At 48.1% G+C, this 18,649-nt stretch overlaps 1 protein-coding gene across 2 annotated transcripts; it reads right to left on the bottom strand.

Moving 5' to 3' along the window:
* Positions 1–515: 515 nt before the first annotated feature.
* ACTR1A (actin related protein 1A) lies at positions 516–17,783 on the bottom strand. 2 transcript variants are annotated; one of them, XM_056351452.1, is made up of 11 exons: positions 17,635–17,783; positions 11,832–11,896; positions 10,880–10,955; positions 10,048–10,173; positions 9,131–9,255; positions 8,594–8,810; positions 5,397–5,489; positions 4,487–4,661; positions 3,575–3,636; positions 3,161–3,201; positions 516–2,772 (listed from the first exon to the last, which is right to left on the bottom strand). In XM_056351452.1, the coding sequence occupies exons 1-11, from the start codon at positions 17,680–17,682 to the stop codon at positions 2,670–2,672; spliced, it is 1,131 nt and encodes a 376-aa protein (XP_056207427.1). In that variant the 5' UTR covers positions 17,683–17,783; the 3' UTR covers positions 516–2,669. The 2 variants fall into 2 exon arrangements, with proteins under 2 accessions (XP_056207427.1, XP_056207428.1); XM_056351453.1 differs by lacking the exon at positions 10,880–10,955 and having other exon boundaries at positions 17,635–17,689.
* Positions 17,784–18,649: the final 866 nt, after the last annotated feature.

Genomic DNA, 18,649 nt, shown 5'->3' with positions numbered 1-18,649 from the left:
GCCCTGTTTCTGTAGGGGCAGAGGGGATGAGCGGGCTGGTGTGCCACCGGCCTTTTTGGGGAGACAAAGCCAGTTCCCCTACTGCTTTGGAAGGCCCTGCGGGCTGGCCTGTCTCGTTCCTTCCCCAGCTGCTGCTGGGGGCAGTCACAGGCCTGTGCCACCTTCCCTTGCCTCCCTGCCCACCTTGGCAGCAAAGCTTGCTGTGTTAGTTCTCCGTCAGCACCTGGGCGGGCACCAGCTTGTCTCATGACGACAGTGGCGTTGCTCCCATCACCCTTGCTCAGCCAGGGCTGCCCTCCACCTGTCTGCAGCGACAAAGGGAGGTAACAGTTGCTGAGAGTAGCTTTGGACACCACCGGTGCAGACCACGGCTGCAGCCCAGGAATGCAATCCTAGACCACAGATGGTGTCTCCTTGCAGACTGGCCAGCAACGATTCTGCGCAGGCAAGAGAAGAACACAAGTTACCTCCTTAAAATTGCAAATATGGGAAGATGAGGCCAGGAGACTTGAGGGTTGTATATGAATGACTTTATTTAAGTATGCTGGGCACCACCAGGCAACATGGTTTGGACAGTGTGCAAGGGAACAGTCAGGCAGATCAAACAAATGCTAGATTGGTGACGGCACCTTTCTGTCCGGTCACTGCAGGTTACAAAATGGAGCACTGCTGCTTCTGCAAGGCCAGCAGAGGGGCTGCGGGGGGAGGGAGGAGCACTGGCACTGCCTGGGGCATGTGGTAACTGAACTGAGGGGTTTTGCTGCTTCCCCTCTGCATACTGCAGCACACCAGCAAGAATGCAACCGATTTTCCAGCAGAAGGCTGAGCATTGTTGGCTCTTCTCTACCTGACAGGTTCTTGCTTCAAAAACAGTCTGCTCTGAGTGGGGTAGGTGAAGAACCACGTGGCCTCAGCTGGGAAGAAACCGCTACCACACCTGCCTACAGCCTCTCCAAGCCCAGTGGTGAGCCCTGAGATCATGGTTCCCACAGGTACAACACGCTGCTTACATTCATCTCGGCTGGGGCAATGCAGCAGCCCTCCAGCTCTCACCCCACCTCTGCGCTTGAGAGTGACCCCGCGGTGATGCATGGCAACGAACAGGGGGAGGGGAACGGAGGAACTGCCACCGAGCAACTCCAGCTCCACTGCTACTGCCAGGTACGGCAGAAAATTAACAAGGGGAAAAAAACCCAAGAGAGCACCAAATAATGCGTAAGAAAAACTTCAAGGGGAAACGGTGGCATGCCCCAACACAAGCAGGTCTGTAGGCCTGCCCGTGGCTGTAAAAGCAGTAGAGCTTTTACGAGGCAAGAGCTTTACGCCATGGCAAAGGAGCCGCCAGGGGAGCGGAAAGGCATATGCTGTACAGTAGAACACAGCCATTGCAACAGCTTCCTGCTCGCAAACCTGCTGCTCACACCAACGTCCTGGTAGTTTATCGTCCTCTCATTTAGCATATTCATCGAGAACAGCCATACTCCCTAAAGAGCAGTTACTGGGTGGTGTCGCAGGGCTGGCTGGCCATTCGGCTAAGCGTGTGTGCTGTATGCAGTGTCAACATCAAACAATAGACAGCTGGCATTCAAAGAAGACCCAAAGCGTAATTCCCAGGTGCTGTGGTCAGTATTTGAGATATCTTCAGACATTTCAATAAATAAAACAATTCTTACATTACAATGCACCTTTCCAATTATTATTTTGCCCCAGAATGGATAAAGTACACAAGAGTTATGCCTGGCTGCAAACACATGCTCCCTTTGCCCTGACGTGGCAGGAAGGAGGGAAACAGCCTGGACTCTTTACAGAGAAAGAACATGAGAACTCAGCACTGTAAATCTTGGCAGGTTGAAGGGGAACACACAAGTGCCTTCACCCCCATTCCAGGGCACTTGCTTCCAGAGGAGAAAAGGTATTTAAAACAAGGTACGAGAGAGTAACCGTCTAGTACAACGACAGCTGATTAGATTTGCTTTGTTCTACTCCATGCAATACAAACTAAGTCCTATCACCAACTTCTCCAGCTGTGGTGCAGACCCACACATCAGGCTAAGAAGTTACGCACACATACGCACACTCACACACCAAAACCAGTGGGGGCAAATGGGCTTAACTGTTGAGAATGTGCTTTCTCTTAATAAAAAATGTATTAAAAACAACTTCCAAAACCTACTGATGGTGAAGACACTGCTGAGGAAGAAAGTAGCTATGGGGCCTCAGCTATGTTTCCAGATGATCCAGGCATCGCAGCTGGGCTGACGAAAGCCTGCACGAGCAGTCTGCAGTGGTTGGTTCCCTTCTGGCTTGCTAGGCAGTTTCTATAAGCTGTTCCCTTTGTTTTTGCTTGCTTGTTTGTTTTACAGTGACAAACGTGATTGCGATACAGAAATTAAGGGACTGAAATGAAAAAGGAATGAGCCATTTTGGAGAAATTCAGATTGGTATGTTCTCCTTTCCATTAAAAAAAAACCACAACAAAAATAAAATAAAAAAATAAGAAGTTAGTAGTACTAATACAACCCTCCTGCTGCTGTTGTCTTTGCTCAGTGACATCGGGGCATGCTGGCGCACACACACACACACACAGGCAGCTCTCAGACACTCGGACTCAGAAAAGCGAGTTTAGAACTGAAGTGAGTCTTCAAGGAGACTGAGGACAGGTCCCAGGGCTAGAAGGTCTTTCGGTGGATGGCACGAGCTCCGTCTTCTTCATATTCCTTTTTCGAAACCCACATTTTCTTAAAGGTGTCCAGTGAGGCCAGGATAGAGCCACTGGGGAGAGACAGGCACGTTATGGGTTAAAGGAAAATCCGGGGGCACTCTCATTATATCCCTGCAGGGGAGAGCTGTTTCTGTTGCTAGACACTTCCCCAGGTCAGAAAGGTGCTGAGGCTCCCAGTTATCCACAACAGAAACACTCTAGACAGTCACTTCCTCTCCTGTTAGCCTGGAAGGTGCTGGCATTACAGAGCCTGGCGCCAGCCGCCCCCTCCCAAACGACCCTCTGATTCCTGCTCCAGTAACATGCTGAGCATCAAGCAGCTGAACAGCGAAACCCTCCTGATGCGCCGGACCAGAAGGGACAACAGTGTGAGGGCTAACAGGCTGTGACTCCCCGGCCCTCATCCCACAGCGAGACGTGTCAGTGTGCAGTACGTACCCAATCCATGTGGAATACAATCTCTCCTGAGGAGCCGATATCTGGGAGAAAGACAGAATCAGTCAGTACCTTCCCAAGCTCCACTCTGCTCCTCCTGGCACGCTGCTCCCATTTCACTACAGCTAACAGCAGCAAACACGGGTGTGATCTCTCCTACCAAAAAGGCACCCAACAGCCTCTGCCAAAACAGCCGCTGTGGTCCAGGGTCCTGGACAGGGGTCAAGTGTCAGAGGAGGCACCTTCTCAGTGATGAAACCAAACAGGTTTTCATCACAACAGCAAATACTGCTGGGCTGTCTCAGGTAAGTAATTTCTGGTTTGAAGCAAATGGCAGCTGCACTCTCAGCATGGTTCTTTAAAGGCCACAGAACAACACACGTAGTACATGATAAACACAGAAGAGATTGCTCCTACCCTTATTTTGACGTCCTTCGGAGCTAGTTTCTTCACTTCACTCAACAGCCTGTCACCAAAGCCTACACAAGACAGAAAATGTGTAGTGTGAGCCCTCAGCAAAATCCCAAGTTCCATCTACTAACTATGTGGACATGTCCCATGCAATCCTATTCAAATATCCCACTCCAGATCTCACAGAGAGACCAGTTTGGACAGACACAGAACACAGTCAGCGAGGCAACGCGATTTTGTCTCACTCGGAGACCTCAGACACTGGCACAACAGGCTCTATCCCTCCAGCAGCAACTTGAGACGAGCAAACAAGATTTCCAGCTAGGACCACTTCCTTCCCTGGGCATTCCTCCTGTGCCCAGCCCATTTGTACAGGGGAGCTGGGTTTGAACAGGAAGACAAGGATCTATCTGGAGATCTCCACCTGTGGGTAACAGGGTGACAGGTTCTGGCAGAGGATGTCTTTAAGCTGATGGGGACCAACAGAGCCCTGAGGGGATGGGTAGAAAGCTTTTTGCATATACATAGCTGATGCTTCATGCAGTACCACAGCTGCTGGACTCGCATCACCTGAGGTCTCTGGTGTGCAAGAGCCTTTTAGTACCACCCTGAACTACAGCAGCAGGAATGAATGCAGCGATTCAGTCCTGACACAGACAGAGTGATAGGAGGAAAACATCAAAGCCCTTCAAGCCCAGAAAGTGATGTACAAGGGCCCAGGCGTCTTGCGTATCTAGAAGGGTATGACCAGGACACAGAAAATGAGACAGTAACCCGCCCTGAGAGAGCAGAGTTCCCACAGCCCTCACCCCACAGGACAAGTTTGAGCGCGATCTAGGTTATCTTTCCGGTTTCCACACAAGAAGGAAGCAAGACACCATGTATGTCACAGCCCACCAAAAGAGGAGAGGCATGAACCTTTGAAAAGCGTGGAGCCTCCAGACAGCACGATGTTGGAGAACAGCGTTCGCCTCAGGTCCATGTCTGATTTTTGAATGGCAAAAACAAGCACCTCGTGGAGTCCTTCACATTCCTCCCCTATCAGGTCTGGCCGGAACAGCAGCTCCGGGGCTCGAAAACGGGCAGGGCCAATCTGCAAGGGAAGAAGTTAGTACAGAGGGGAAGGGAGCTAAGTGTGGCTCTGTTCACTGCCTGCAGTTTGGGCCTTTCTTAGGTGAAACTTTCAGAGTAACAAAGTTTCCTGGACATTCACGCTGCATCACCAGCTCCCAAGTGAATGCCAGTCTGGCATACTGCTGCTGGAAAAGGCTCTATTTCCCTTTGCAGATTAAAGAGATTGAAGCTTGCTCAGCCCCATACAGCAGGCAGAAAAGGGAGCAGCAGATCCATCCCTGGCGCTGGAACCAAGACCTGTATTTCCCTTCCTTCAAGCATTCCATAAGGGGCTCAGTCTTTGAGGAGCAGTCCAAACTCACTCTTCAAAGCAATTGTTTCGGCCCCTCTAGGCAGGACAAAAGCCACATACAAAACCACTGCTGAATTTAGTGAGCTGATAACTACCCACACTCGTACCTGATCTCCATAAAGATTTGCTAGATCAGAGCCTGCACTCAAACAGCTCAGAGCCCCCATGGTCATGCTGCATCCTTACCCAGGATTCTAGTAGTAGTTGTGAGGTTCCTAACAATCTTTTCTTCCCCTAAAAATTCTAGTGCCCAGTCAACAGCCTGGAATGAGTTCTGCTCTTTTAAAGTTATTCCCTCTCACCTACCACCACATTACATTTCCCGTCTTTAGACGGAAAGCTATTCTGGAAAGAAACCCTGTGCTTCACTTCAGGCATCCTCTGAGGGTGGTCCTTACAAACCTCAATAGTGCTTCCATCTGGCAGGTAGTACTGAGCCTTCTCGGTCTCCAGAGTCTCATCCTTCTGGGGGTTTATTGACAGGTAGCAGGCACGCTGCAGAGGAAACAGTCAGGGAGAAGAAGATGAAAAGGGTAAACATTAAATTGCCTCCAATAAAATACTTTTCTTACCAACAATCAAAATCCATGTATCCCTTTGGGGAGACCAATTTCAACAGTACTTTTTGCTGGAGAAAAAACCTTTTGGGTTTGCATCAGGTAAAATACCTATTCATGCTACAGCTCCGTGTGATGATTAGAGACATCACGGATGCTTACACCCCCTCTAGCTGCTGCTCACCTCTTGCTTCCAGCTCTTTCTCACTGCTTAGAAGTTACCTCCCTCTAGCACAGATGGGGTAACTATCCTGCGAGCACTTCCCAACTACCTAGGGCAAAGTAAAACAAGCACCTGAAACACCTTTTGTGACATTAACCCTGTATACAGGTGGGTTCAGGTAACTCACAATGGATTAGGAGTGCAAAGAAAGTCCACCATTGCATTTCAACAGGGTAAACAACAGCTAATAGCTAACAGCAAAAATTTCTTAATACGATTAAGCTGCTCATTTCCTATTGCCCACCTACATTTAAACTTACAGGCAACAAAATACTCTGACTCTTCAAACTGCTCCAGCACCCCATATTTTTGATTCCACAGTAAGCTTTGTTATTCCAAATGGTCATAATTTGAGGATTAAAAAAAAGTTATCTAAACAGAATCACAGAAACATTCAGGTTTGAAGGGGCCTCTTGAGATCCTCTAGTCCAACCCCCTGCTCAGGCAGGGTCAGCTAGAGCAGGCTGCCCAACACCATGCCCAGCCATGTCTGGAGTATCTCCACAGATGGAGAATCTACAAACCTCTCTGGGCAACCTGAGGGTATTTGACCATCCTCACAGTAAACCAAAACACAGAGAACAATGATCCCACTGAAGTAGGTATTAAGGGTTCCCCTTTTAAGGCAATTTCTCCTCTAGACTTTTCAACATCTCCAAATTTCTTCCCCAGTTTTTTTCCTCTTAAAAAAAACCAAAGCCCAACTCAATTCAGACAGACTCCAATAGATCATAAGCAGCTTTTGCGACTGAGAAACTCCCACGTACAGGATCTCAGCTTTGTGCTTGCCACAGTGCCTTCAGGCTGCTAATCCAAACTTTTCCAGAGGCAAGAAAGCTGCAAACGTTAAGAAGCCACACTCAACCCCTCAGATTTGCAAATCAAGTGACAAATGGCACCAACATCACAGAAACCTCACTGCTATTCCAAGCACATATATCCTAGAAATCTGCAACACTTTCTGCAGCTAAAATTAATCTTAAAGCAAAAGGTATAGGTCGGAGAGCAAACATCAGGTTCTTTCCTCCCTTCTTCAGCAATCTCACTGGTGAGGACAGTCAGTATGCAAAGTAGGACTTGGCTCACTTTCCCCTGCTCTTTGTTCCCTAAGTGTATAGTCCAGAGAAGAGACTGTACTGGTGCAAGGTGTTGTGTTTAATAGTCAGCACAACATCTTTTAATAGTTTCACCACCCAAAATGCAAAGGGAGCCTTGGCCATTTATGAGGCATACAAGACTCTTTTCCGTTCTGTAAGGCCACTGCAATTGCACTGCAACTGACGCTTGGTACAGAACAGGCTGCTTCTGAAACAGAGTTCTCCAGCAAGCCTCCGATCGCTAGATCTTCTGGTCTACAGGTGCTGCAGTATTTTTACAAATCAGCTTTTTCTGTCATTCAGCAATCAGTACTTGTAGAACAGAGTAGCTAAAACCTACAGTCCTGTGAAGTCTCCTGCTCTGGGTAACAGGTAGAAGCCATTCAGCTGTACCGCGACATGAAGTACAAGCCCTGCTCCCTCAGCCCAGCCATGCTGACCTACAGCCATGCAGAGCAAGCGCATGATTTCCACTATGGTTCTTTGCCGGTAGGTCACAGGCTCAAGAATAGCTTAACACTCTGAAGCCCTAGCACGGGCTGCTGACTCAGCCCAGTGCTACCTGTGGCAACCACAGCTTGTGATGGGGCCCGCAGCATGGCAGCAACTGCCAGGCATCAGCCACAGCAACCACAGCCAGCACTGCCCTGAGAACTGACACCATGTACTGAAGGTACAGATGTGCAGGCAACCGCAAGTGTCACACAGCCTTGCTGAAATCAAGATCGCAACTCATCCATGTGTGCATCATGCTGTGAGCAGTCACCAGCTCCGAGCTACCCTCCGTCCCACCTCTGTCCTCCTCCCTTGGCCCACAACAGAAGCCAAGGTAACTGCTTTGCGAGTGACCTTAATCACGCCTTTCCCAACTGGTGCATACCTCTAAGGTCATTAAACACTGCAGACTCTACGAAGAGGGGAACCTTTTGTAAACGTGAATGCTGTGAGTGAATTCTTTCACAAGGGTAAGGGGGAGCAACTTGCAATATCCCACTTGTGTTCCCTACCTGCCACAGACTTCAGAGACCCTTACCCTGAAGGGTAAACAAACACTAGTGAAAGGTATGAGACTCTTGAGAAACTGCAGCACAGATAAACAAAACAGATTCTGAACCACCAGCCTGTCTTCATCTCCACGTTAACAGCCTCTCAATAGGGATTAGACGCAACCCTGACTATATGTCTCCCAGAATACAGGATGACTGAGGTTGCAAGGGACCCCTGGAGGTCATCTTGTCCACCCCCTTATTCAAGCAATGTCACCTACAGCAGGTTGCTCAGGACCATGTCCAGATGGCTTTTAAGTATCACCAAAGATGGAGACTCCACAACTCTCTGGACAACTTGTGCCAGTGCTTGGTTGCCCTCACAGCAGAAAAGTTATGTTCAGACAGAACCTCTGTTTGTGCATCTTATCCTGTCACTGGAAATGAGCCTTGCTCTGTTTTCTTTGCACCCTCCCTTCAGAAATTTCTACACATTGATGAAATCCTTCCCAAACTTCTTCTCGCAGCTCAACAGTCCCAGCTCTCTCAGCCTTTCCTCCTATGAGAGATGCTCCAGTCCTTTCATTATCTTAATGGCCCCAACATCCCTCGGGTAGATAAAGGAATGAGGTGTGGAGCTAGGTGGGCCAGCACTTCCTACTAGATTTCAAAAGCCACAACCTCCCTTGGGCAGAAATCTCTTCTTGGACAAACACAGAAACAGACAATAAATCACCTCCTTGATGGTCTTGACAATCTCAAACTCAGAGGTTGTGTGGAAGTCATAGCCTTCCTTTCGGAGATAGAGGCGCAGGAAGCGTGAAACATCACGGCCAGCAACGTCAATCCGCATGATGGAGTGAGGCATGGCAAAGCCTTCATAGATGGGAACCGCATGGGTAACACCATCCCCGGAGTCCAGCACCACTCCTGTAGTCCTCCCAGTTGCGTAGCTAGCAAAGGGGCAAACAATCAAGTCAGAACAGGCAATTCAAAGTGACCACAAGCATGCAGCACATCCAGCGTCAACTCAGGGAGCAGAGATTTCACATGAGCAGGGGCTAAAAAAACCCAAAAAACCCTAGCTCTCATCATAGTTCAGCAAATTCCCATAAACTCTTTATTACAAAAATTAAAATTGAGTTTCAGTTCTTGCTTGAAAAGGGGGTAAGTCTGACACCAGTGTGGTCTTCCACAGGGTTTTTTTGGTTTGTGAAAAATGGTTTTCACGGCAGCATTTCACAAGCACAGATCAAAGATGAATGGCACTTACAGGCTAAGCACAGCTTGCATGGAGATGAATAGTGCTGGCACATTGAAGGTCTCAAAAAACACCTCAGCAGCACGCTCTCTGTTCTTGCGTGGGTTTAGGGGTGCTTCTGTCAGCAGCACAGGATGCTGGTAAAGAAAAGAAGAAGCTGTGCTGCAATAACCAGGAGGCAGCTAGACATGCGTTCGTGAAATTTTCTGTTTATTTTTTCAGTTTAGGAACCACTGGTGCAAGAGGACACGTAGGAGGGAGTAATTTCAGCTACTGAGCTGTATTAGACTGTGAATAACCTGTATTAAGTTGGAAAACCAGGAAGGTTCTGGTCTAGTTATTAAGTGTTAGGAAATCTACTATGTGAGCAACCCTACCCCATGAAGGATGAACAAGATGACTCTCCACCAAAAGTCAGCCAGATTAGCCAAAATACACAGACCCTAAGAAAGGGTGAAGGCCTACAGTTTTGGCATGAGCGGGCAGAAATATTCCTGCTCCACTTATATAACTTATTGCTCTCAGTCATTTAATAATTTTTGGTCAGCTCTTTCCAGACCATGGAATTGTGGTTTTCTCCTTCCTCAGTTCAAATCATGGGACTGCTGAGTGGATATGCCTGTTGCCCAAGCAGAACAGGAAAAGTTAGCAGCACTTGGCCTAGAGCAGAATCATTAAGACAGTGTGAATAACAAATGCTGAAAGTCAGATTTTTAATCAGGCCAGAACATCAGATCTGGGGAAGAATTCTGCTTAGACACTTCTTGTGCAGTTATCTCCTGGGATGTGAAAGATCCTAATTTAACAACAGACAGATTTAGAAGGAAAAGCAAAGGAAAAGTCCCAAATCTTTCCTGGAGTTCCCAGGCTCCCAGTGTTAATACACACACTGAATGACACCTGTGCCATTCCGTAATGCAGTATCTCACCTCCTCCGAGAATGTCTGAAGCTGGTCTTTTGAATACACATACTGCCAAATGCGCTCCATGTCATTCCAGTCCTTCACTATGCCATGCTCCATTGGGTATCGGATCGTGAGGAGACCTCTGTGCTCCTGAGCAAATAGAAAGGGCAACAAAGCATACCTGTCAGAGACTCAATCAATCACATTTCCGAACACTATGATTTAATGTCAAACTCACTTACTTTGGATTCCACTAAAAGACAACTTATCTCTAACATATAGGGCAAACCCCGAACATTAATCACAAACATCTATTCACAAGATGAAACAAGGCCTTTTTATACCAAGTAGGAAAGTCTGGCGTTTGCAGAGCACATTCCATCCTAATGCTTTTCAAGCCAACATACAGACACCTATCAAAATGGTACTTTGTTCTACCAGCTCAGTCATGATATAAAGCATAACGGGGTGGTATTGGGCAATGTAGTTCAGAGGGCTCACAAGAAATGTGAGACCATAGGACGCATGCTGACAAAAGCAGGACTGTGGAAAGCCAGGTTCTTGCCCACACCAGGGAGATAAAAGGCAACCAAGCAGGGTCCGTTTCTAAAGTTCCCAGTCAAAGAGATGGGGATGTAACCATACAGACCTAGAAGTAGCCTAGAAAAAAAAAGAAGATATAGGAGGACTTGGGGAAAATGGTCTGCAGTAAGTTAGGAGTGACAATCCATTCTGCTCTTCAGATCTGTATGCAGATACTAAGGAGCCACAGCCCTTTTAAGCACAAGCGCTACAACCCCTCCTTACAGCAGCATGCAGAGATATATGGAGAAACGCAGTATATAGGTTTTCTTACCTCTGCCTTTGGACCTATGAAAATGTCCCCTTCTAAAGCACCAGCCATAACACGAACATGCTTTGGTCTCCCCACACTAGAACAGAGGCAAGAGTATAAATGCTTCTAGAGGAGAGCACTCAGCCACACAGAAGGATTAATTACTTTGTGTTCCCCTCTGTCCTAACCAGTACTTTCTAAAGCAATAGGGGAGCCTGGGGGCACTACCAGGTGCAGACAGCTCCAGGTTTGGTCCAAGATAATCTCAGAATCAGCAGTGAAGGGAACAGATCGTAGACAGAATTGGCAGGATATAAGCCAGCTGAGTCTGGCCATACTTTCCCTGATGATTCAGGACTTCTTTGTTCCAACAGTGCCTGGGGTGGATGTGGCTAGACTGAGCAACGGTCTGAGCAGATAGATCCACATAGTGTTGCCTGACCTCAGATTAGACACTTGCAGTCCCATGCCCACCTCACCATACAGAGCACATTGCTCAGAACACAAATATACTCATTAAAAACCCAACCCACTGAAAATAAAAGCCAGTGACCGTGCAGAGTTCCTGATCCAGCAGTCCCCTTTCCAGTAAAACTCTCAGAAAACTTCCAAGGAAGTTTAGCAGGAATCAAGACATCAGGCCACATTTCAAAGAAATATAGAGGTCTTCACACCTCTCCTCCCAGCTTTGTCTTTTTCCTGGTCCTTTTCCTCATGCCTCACGACTAAAGCATCTTACAGCTTTGGCTGGGTGTTAAGCGTGACAAAGTGATGTCATCTTTTATGATGCGTCCCCCCAGAAAATCTCATAGTACTTAATAGCAGAGATCTCCTCTCCCTGATGCTTCTGTGCAGCAGGCAAAAAAAGAATAACTCATTTCTTCAATTACAAAACTGAACGATTCTTCCCATTTATGTATCAAAGAACTGGTACACAGTACTAAGGACTTACCAAGACCAGCAGAATACTTACTAGTTTGGAAAGCAGTATTTCGGTATTTGATCGCCTGCAAAACCCGCTTTAATCACACCCGAGCCCTGTGGAAGCAACAGATAAATAAATGAGCTTATCATTCATTCAGTCATCTTTGCAAGTTTTAAAGGAGTAGCAAAGTACATCGGCAGTGCCGAATCCTCTCCTTTTTACTAGGAATAAAGCTCCCCATGGACCGATGCTCCAGGCAGGGTTGGGGATGGGAAGGTGCCAGCAGGCCAGCTTGGTCACTAGAGGGGAGTAACTGGCACGCTCCCTGGCAGCAACACATCACACATGGCACAAGCACAGAGGGGCACCCGGAGGGTCCTTGTGCTGCTCTGGGTACACACCCAAGTGCCACTCTATACAGGCAGTTATCTTTATACCCTGTGCTATTGCTAGGGGTGCAGGAGGCTAAATCTAAGCTCTGCAGTTTTCTATCAATCTCAAATACCCTCTGGGTTGAAGAAAGCACTCCAGAAAGCCAAGCAAGAGCATGTGAACCCTGCCAGCTTCAGGGGCCACTGCTAAAAGAGGGAGGATGAAAGCTGTAGGCCTCTCAGAAGAAGATTTGGAAAGGATGGAGCAAGGTGGGTAAAGTCAGAGAAAGGAGTAGGCAAGGACTGTGTGAAACAGGTTGGAGCAGACACTAGGGAAAAGAACGTCAGGTGATGGATAAACTAATGCTAAGGAGGCATGTCACAGAAATGTGGTCAGAAAAGACACTGGAAACAAACCCAGACTGGTGTCTGGAAAGAACAAAGGTGCCAGTCAGACTGCAGGGGGAAAGGCTGGAGGCAGGAAGAGCGGCTGACAGGATAGGGCTTGTTTAGAAGGGACAAGGAAGAAGAGATTAGGTATGGCAGTCAGAGAGGCACAAATCCAAAAAGCCTTCTGCAACATTCTAAACAGCACAAGCAGCAAACACAGAGTGGGTAGAACCAGCCACAGGGAGGCCCTGGCAGGGAGTCAGTGCTGGGCATCTGGCCCCGCAGCTCCTGTTCCTGTCGGTATCATCCAGAAGTATCCTGGGAACCCCATCATCAACTCGGATCCATGCTGACTCCTTCCCCTCCTCCATTTCATCTCCCTGCATAAGGGAATGACATCTTGAAACAATGAGCAGCTTGCAGAAACACCCAAGTTTTGCTAAGGAGCAGATTTTCATAGAAGCTCCCCAGATAAGCTGTTTCACTGGTAATCCTAGACTATCATGGGAGCAAGCTCTTCTGCAGAAAGAGGTGCAGTTCTGCTTTACTCCATACTGGGAGCAAAGCATGTGAGTTTGCAACGAAACCTGTGACCTGTGAAGCGCCTGTTCACACTCAAGAGCTCTGCAGCAGGACTGCTGTTTCTGAGGCCAAAAAGACATTTTGGCTGCCCAGAGCATTTTAAAATGAGCAGTGACACAACTCCTCCACCACTTTTCCCTCCCTGCCACCTCTGCGTAGGTCAGCATCACCACTTTCACTCAGAGGCTGAGGCCAAATGAGTTGCTCGAGACTCTGCCAGACAGACAAGCTCTGGCTACAGTGGTTTCTGGTACTGCCGTCCCAGCTGCCTGCCCCGTTCCAGTGCCGGAGGTTACCAGCCAGAGCAGGCTCAGCAGAAAAGAATGTGGGGTGGCTCCAGCCTCTCCAGTTCAGAGTCTAGTGCCTTATTCCCAAACTACTTTCATCAGCAGTTTCAGCTAAGGTGCTGGGCTTTGCACAGAGCGTGTGTGATCTGCCATGAGGGCTGGGGCACTCCTGCCTTAAAACTGCCAGTCAGATTTGCCAGGATGCATCTGTAAGACATGATTATCAGGAACACCCTGCAAACCAGACCTAGTTAGTTATAAAATGTATAGAAAGTAGATTACTTGAATCCTTGTCTCCTGACAAAACACCTGCAGCCGGGCTGGCTCAAGGAGTACACCAGAGCTGGCACTGGGGCAGGACTACTCCCTCTGGGCAAGAGGGACTCGGCTCCAGTTGCATCCCAAGGTCTGCACTAACAGGTACCAGTGTGACAAAGTGGCCTGTGAAGTGTTAAAAAGACCTCCCTTTAGACAGACTCTCTTCTGGCTATTCACTTCAAAGCCAAGGAAGGAATAAAACTAAACTATTGTTGATTTTCCTTATTATAGCTTATAAACAACTCTGTACCTGTGAAATAATACCATCTTTGTAGCAAAGGAGCTGAATCAAACACAGTAACATAAAACTACATCAGAATATTGTGCTTATTTAATATTTTATTCAAGATAATGACTGATCTTGCCTCTAGCACAGTCTGCTGCTGGCAAGTGGTTTCAGGAGAACAATGATGTTCTTATTTTAACACAGAGATCGAAACTGTCTTATGCCAGGCCAAAAATTACCCAGTGTATCCTAGTGAGATTCCCAGCAAGTTATGCATTTTAAGATTTACATACTGAAGTTCAAAGTTAACCGAACGTGTCAGTAGTTCAGAACTCCTAGCTGAAGTCAAAGACAAATGACTGTTTTGAATGTGCTGGTAGGATGGGACTTCAACACAGTTGTGCTTCCAAGTGCCTGGGAATAAAGCAAGCACAGCTGTTTGCTATCTCCGCAGTACAAAGACCTGACAGCACTTTCTGACCTATTCAATTATTCTTAAAAACATTTTACTTCTTTGAAGTTATGTGTGCACTGAGTAAATCTATTTATTACAGACCAGTCTGAGATTCCTATACAATGAGAGGAAAAGGTTTAAATTTTGAAATAACTCTGGGTGATTCAGAAGATTTAGAGTAAAGACCTGTTTTTTCATCTTTGTTTCAAATAAGGAACAAACCATGCATCCTCACTTCTGCTAACAAGCTCTTATTAAAAAAAATTTAGATGTTAACGTCCTTCCACCAGTAAATATCCTGGCTGGGCTTTCACGATGTTTTATTTGGTTTGTTTCTTTAATCTGAGCAAAAGAATAAAAGAAGAAAGAAAAACCATGTCAAATGTCAAGGTCAAGGAAGATTGTCATGGAAAATTCTTGTGAGTACCTTGAAGTAACTGAACATGCCTCTTCTGCTAGCTCTGCAGCTAGTCGGTTATTGATTCATTCATCTTGATGCATTTAGGACTCAAATTTAAATGGAAATCACCAACAGTCCATCTGCCATGTAGTACTTTTTATGGGGAGTGCACATTTTGTATTGTTGTAAAACTATTTTATTAGATATACATTTTATAAGACCAAGAACAAACCAAAGACAGAACGGTCCTTACTGACAGCTCAGCTGTTTAAAATGCCATCACTTAAGACTACAAAGCCAAATTTTCTCCTATTTTATGTAAACAGAGACAATTCAATGGATTAGGCCACAGCTGAACCATTCTGTCTATTTACATGTACATTGTGTTCATCAGGGCTTCCAGAGCATTTATTTCAGGGAGAGCTTTCTGGAGTGCAAGATGGGAACACAACTCTTGAAAATTACTTATTAGACAATGAAGAGTATTAAGGGTGTGCTGAGGTACAGCTCCAACCTCTCACCATGTATTACAACATTCCCCTTACAGAAAACATGCAGCTGAGCATACTGTTTGGTAAGAGGAAAAAACCCCTCCTTGTTGAGTTTTTAGCAATATATTTTAATGCCCTTTTGGAAGGCTCCAAGAATCCAGAGCAGGGCAGGGAGATACTGGGACTGGGCACAGGGGCGGTATGTCTGGCTTGTTCACTAGATCAGTATCTCATTTCCCCTCCCCACCATCCCATACATAAGCACACATGAGAGTAAGACAGGATAGCATACAGCCTTGAAAAGGTGTCTGCAGCGCTCTGAGGAAATGCAGGAATGAGGCAGCAGGAACAGCAGTACCTGCTCTGTGCAGCTCCACTTCCCATCCTGCATGAACTCAGAAGAGTACCAAAAATGCAGTGTCACCGACAAGGCTCTTCGGCTGCCAGCATTAAAGGCAGATGTCACAACAACTGCTTCATTCTGCTTCTTGTTCAGGCAGGGGATGGGGTGGGGGGGGCTAATTTATCAGAGAGGCAAGAAGAAGAATTAGCTTTTATGAAGGCCAGCTGATAAAACGAGAAAAGAGACAGTCAGTTGCTGGCACACGAGCCCTTCCTCAGGTCTGAAGCAGCGATGGTAATCATTATGCTAAATAATGACAGGATATGCTGAAATTAGATATAGGCTGCTATTACATGACTACAACACAACAAAGTCATCCTCAGAGTGCCTGGAAATAACTTTAATGGTTAGCTGATCATGTGATGCCACAACAGGGGCAGTGCTACTCCAGTCATTTGTAAGAACAATCAACGTAACTTATTCTTTAACGTCTCAAATAAAGAGGATAACATGTTTTTCTCCACATAGTCAATTCAAATATCCGTTAGATATTTTCCTTCAATGTCTAACTTAAGTCTCTCTGCTGTGATTCCAGGGGAAGAAACAAAACCAAAACTGTATCAGAGAGCTCAGGCTGCAAAGAATAAACTGGGATCAATAACAAAGAAGAGGTCAGAAGAATAATTGGCTTGGTCTCAGAAGACTGACCATCATTCAGCTTATGGGAGAAGAAAAAAAAAAAAGTAATACATTGAAAAGTGCTAGGCTAGCACGTCCGTATGTCACATGGCAAAAAGATTCAGCAGAAATTAAGATTATGGAGAAAGAAGGCAGTGCAACACTGACCCTTCGAAACAACAAAATCTGAATTGCTGGCAATGTAAGTCAGAAGGGAGGAGCATGAATCTGTGACTCAACACTGAAGGAGGTTCCCTCCAAGATATACTCCCCACCCCTTGCTGGATGGTCCTCTCTCTCGGGAGGCCAGCATGGACAGACCTAATCAGAACTGGATCCAGAAGTACCTCACCAAGGCATGCAATCGCTCTCACTCATCTCAGACTGAGGCATTACCCACGCAGGTTGAAGGTCTGCTTGGAGCCAATGAGAAGCATTATCAGCTATGAGCTGCCATCTGCAACACCACACCCCACTGTCAAATTACGCTGATGCAACCCACGTTGGGAGCATTCCCTTCAGGAGCTCGGCCTCCTGCAGGCTTCGGCACCGGAGTCCATGCCTTGGGTGCCGGCACTCCCTCGCTGTGACTGCTGGGCTGGATGCGCCGGGTACAGGTGGCTGGTACTGGGGGTGACTGTCCCCCTTTCACTGGGCCCGTGACCGGGGGTGTTGGCCTCAGGGAACCATCTCCAGCATGGTCCAGCTGAGAAGCGCAGACCCCCTCGGAGCATGCCGGGAGCCTGGCCAAGGCCTGCCCCAGAGCATGCTGGGAGTCTGGCCAAAGCCAGGCCCAGCAGCCCCCATTGTCCCCCAGGCACAAAGAGGGACAAGGCGGGGCCGCGAGGCGGGGGCGCAGCCCCACCTGACGGACAGATCTAGCCGCCAATCAGCACAGGTACACCCCGCGAGACCGGGGCGGGAGGCGCCCCTCTCCGGCAGGTAACGGCGGGTTGCCCCCACTGACTGACAGCCGCCCCAGCCAATGGGGTCGCCCCGCCCCTCCCAGCCAACAGGCATCTCGGCGGTGGCGGGGGCCGCTCCCCACCAGCGAGGGGCAGCAGCCCTCCGGCGGATGACAGGCAGACACCGCAGCCAATCGCGGCGCGCCGATCCGCGGCAGCCCCGCCCCAGCGGCTGCCCGCGAGGACGCAGCGTACGGCGCTGTACGAGGGCCCGAGGCGGCGGCCCGGCCGGCGAGGGGGGGGGGGCGGCGGGCGGGGCGCGGCCGTCCCCGATGACAAAGGGATTGCGGCCCGCGAACCCTTCCCGCCCTCCCAGCTCCAGGGACGCGCGGCCGCCCGCACTCACGTTGTCTATCACGACGGGCTGGTTCGCTATCACGTCGTAGGACTCCATGGCGAGGACCCGCCGCAGCCACCCGTCAGGGAGCAACAGCCCAGCCCTCGGCGGCGCATGCGCAGAACGGCGGCGCGCAGCGGCATGGGTGATGTATTCCTCTGCCTGCAGTGCCTGCTGGGAAGTGTAGTGCGGGCCCCGCGCGGCGCTTGCCGGGAAGGCGCGCCGGGAGCGGGGCATGCCGGGAGGCGTAGTGCGGAAAAGGCCCGGCTGCGGGAGCACCTCCGGCCTGTAAACGGCCTCTTCAGCGTGAAACCCCGGTGCCGTGGTGGGTGTTGTGTTCCAGAGCCTGTGCGCTTCCACCAAAACCCGCTAGATTTCGATTTGCTGGTTTCCTGTTTAATAGACTTCCACCCCCCACCCCCAATTCTTCTGATAGGGAAAGAGAAGAGATGATCACAACACCTTCTTCAGAGGGAATCTATCACTAATGAAAGTGTTGTACTGTCCCATCGTTTCATGGGATCATCTCTACAGAGCACCAGTCATGCCGCATCTGTTCTGTCTGAGTATTGCCTTGTTTCTCTGCGTTTTTTGAGGTGTGGCAAAGAGAAAAGAAGTTTCTGTACAAAGAACACGCACATAGTAGGCATTCTAACATAAAACAGCACACTCTGTGTTGTTTTCCGTTTGCTACATGTTCTAAAAGCGCTTTGGATGATCGATGACTGAAAAAGATGTTAAAATGATATGGTTGCTTGAAACTGAGCAACAGTACTGGGTTTTGAAATTAGTTAAAATGAACGTCAGTGCCAGTAAGCATACACAAAGACTGATTCAGAGCTCACCTGTCTTGTCTTACATCTTTCATGCAGACACTGGGACTTCTCTTCTGCAGTTTCTACCTTTAGCCCAAGCAGGTAGTCTCATCTCAGGTATTTATCTTTAATGTTTTTCACCATTCACCTAGTGTAAAAAAGGGGGGTTTTGTATAACAGGATGGATGGGTTTCAATTATTTCAAGACC

The sequence above is a fragment of the Falco biarmicus genome, chromosome 9 (genome assembly GCF_023638135.1).
Source record: "Falco biarmicus isolate bFalBia1 chromosome 9, bFalBia1.pri, whole genome shotgun sequence".
NCBI lineage: Eukaryota > Metazoa > Chordata > Aves > Falconiformes > Falconidae > Falco > Falco biarmicus.
The sequence above is the reverse complement of the archived record's forward strand: the minus strand, read 5'-3'. Positions and strand labels throughout refer to the sequence as shown.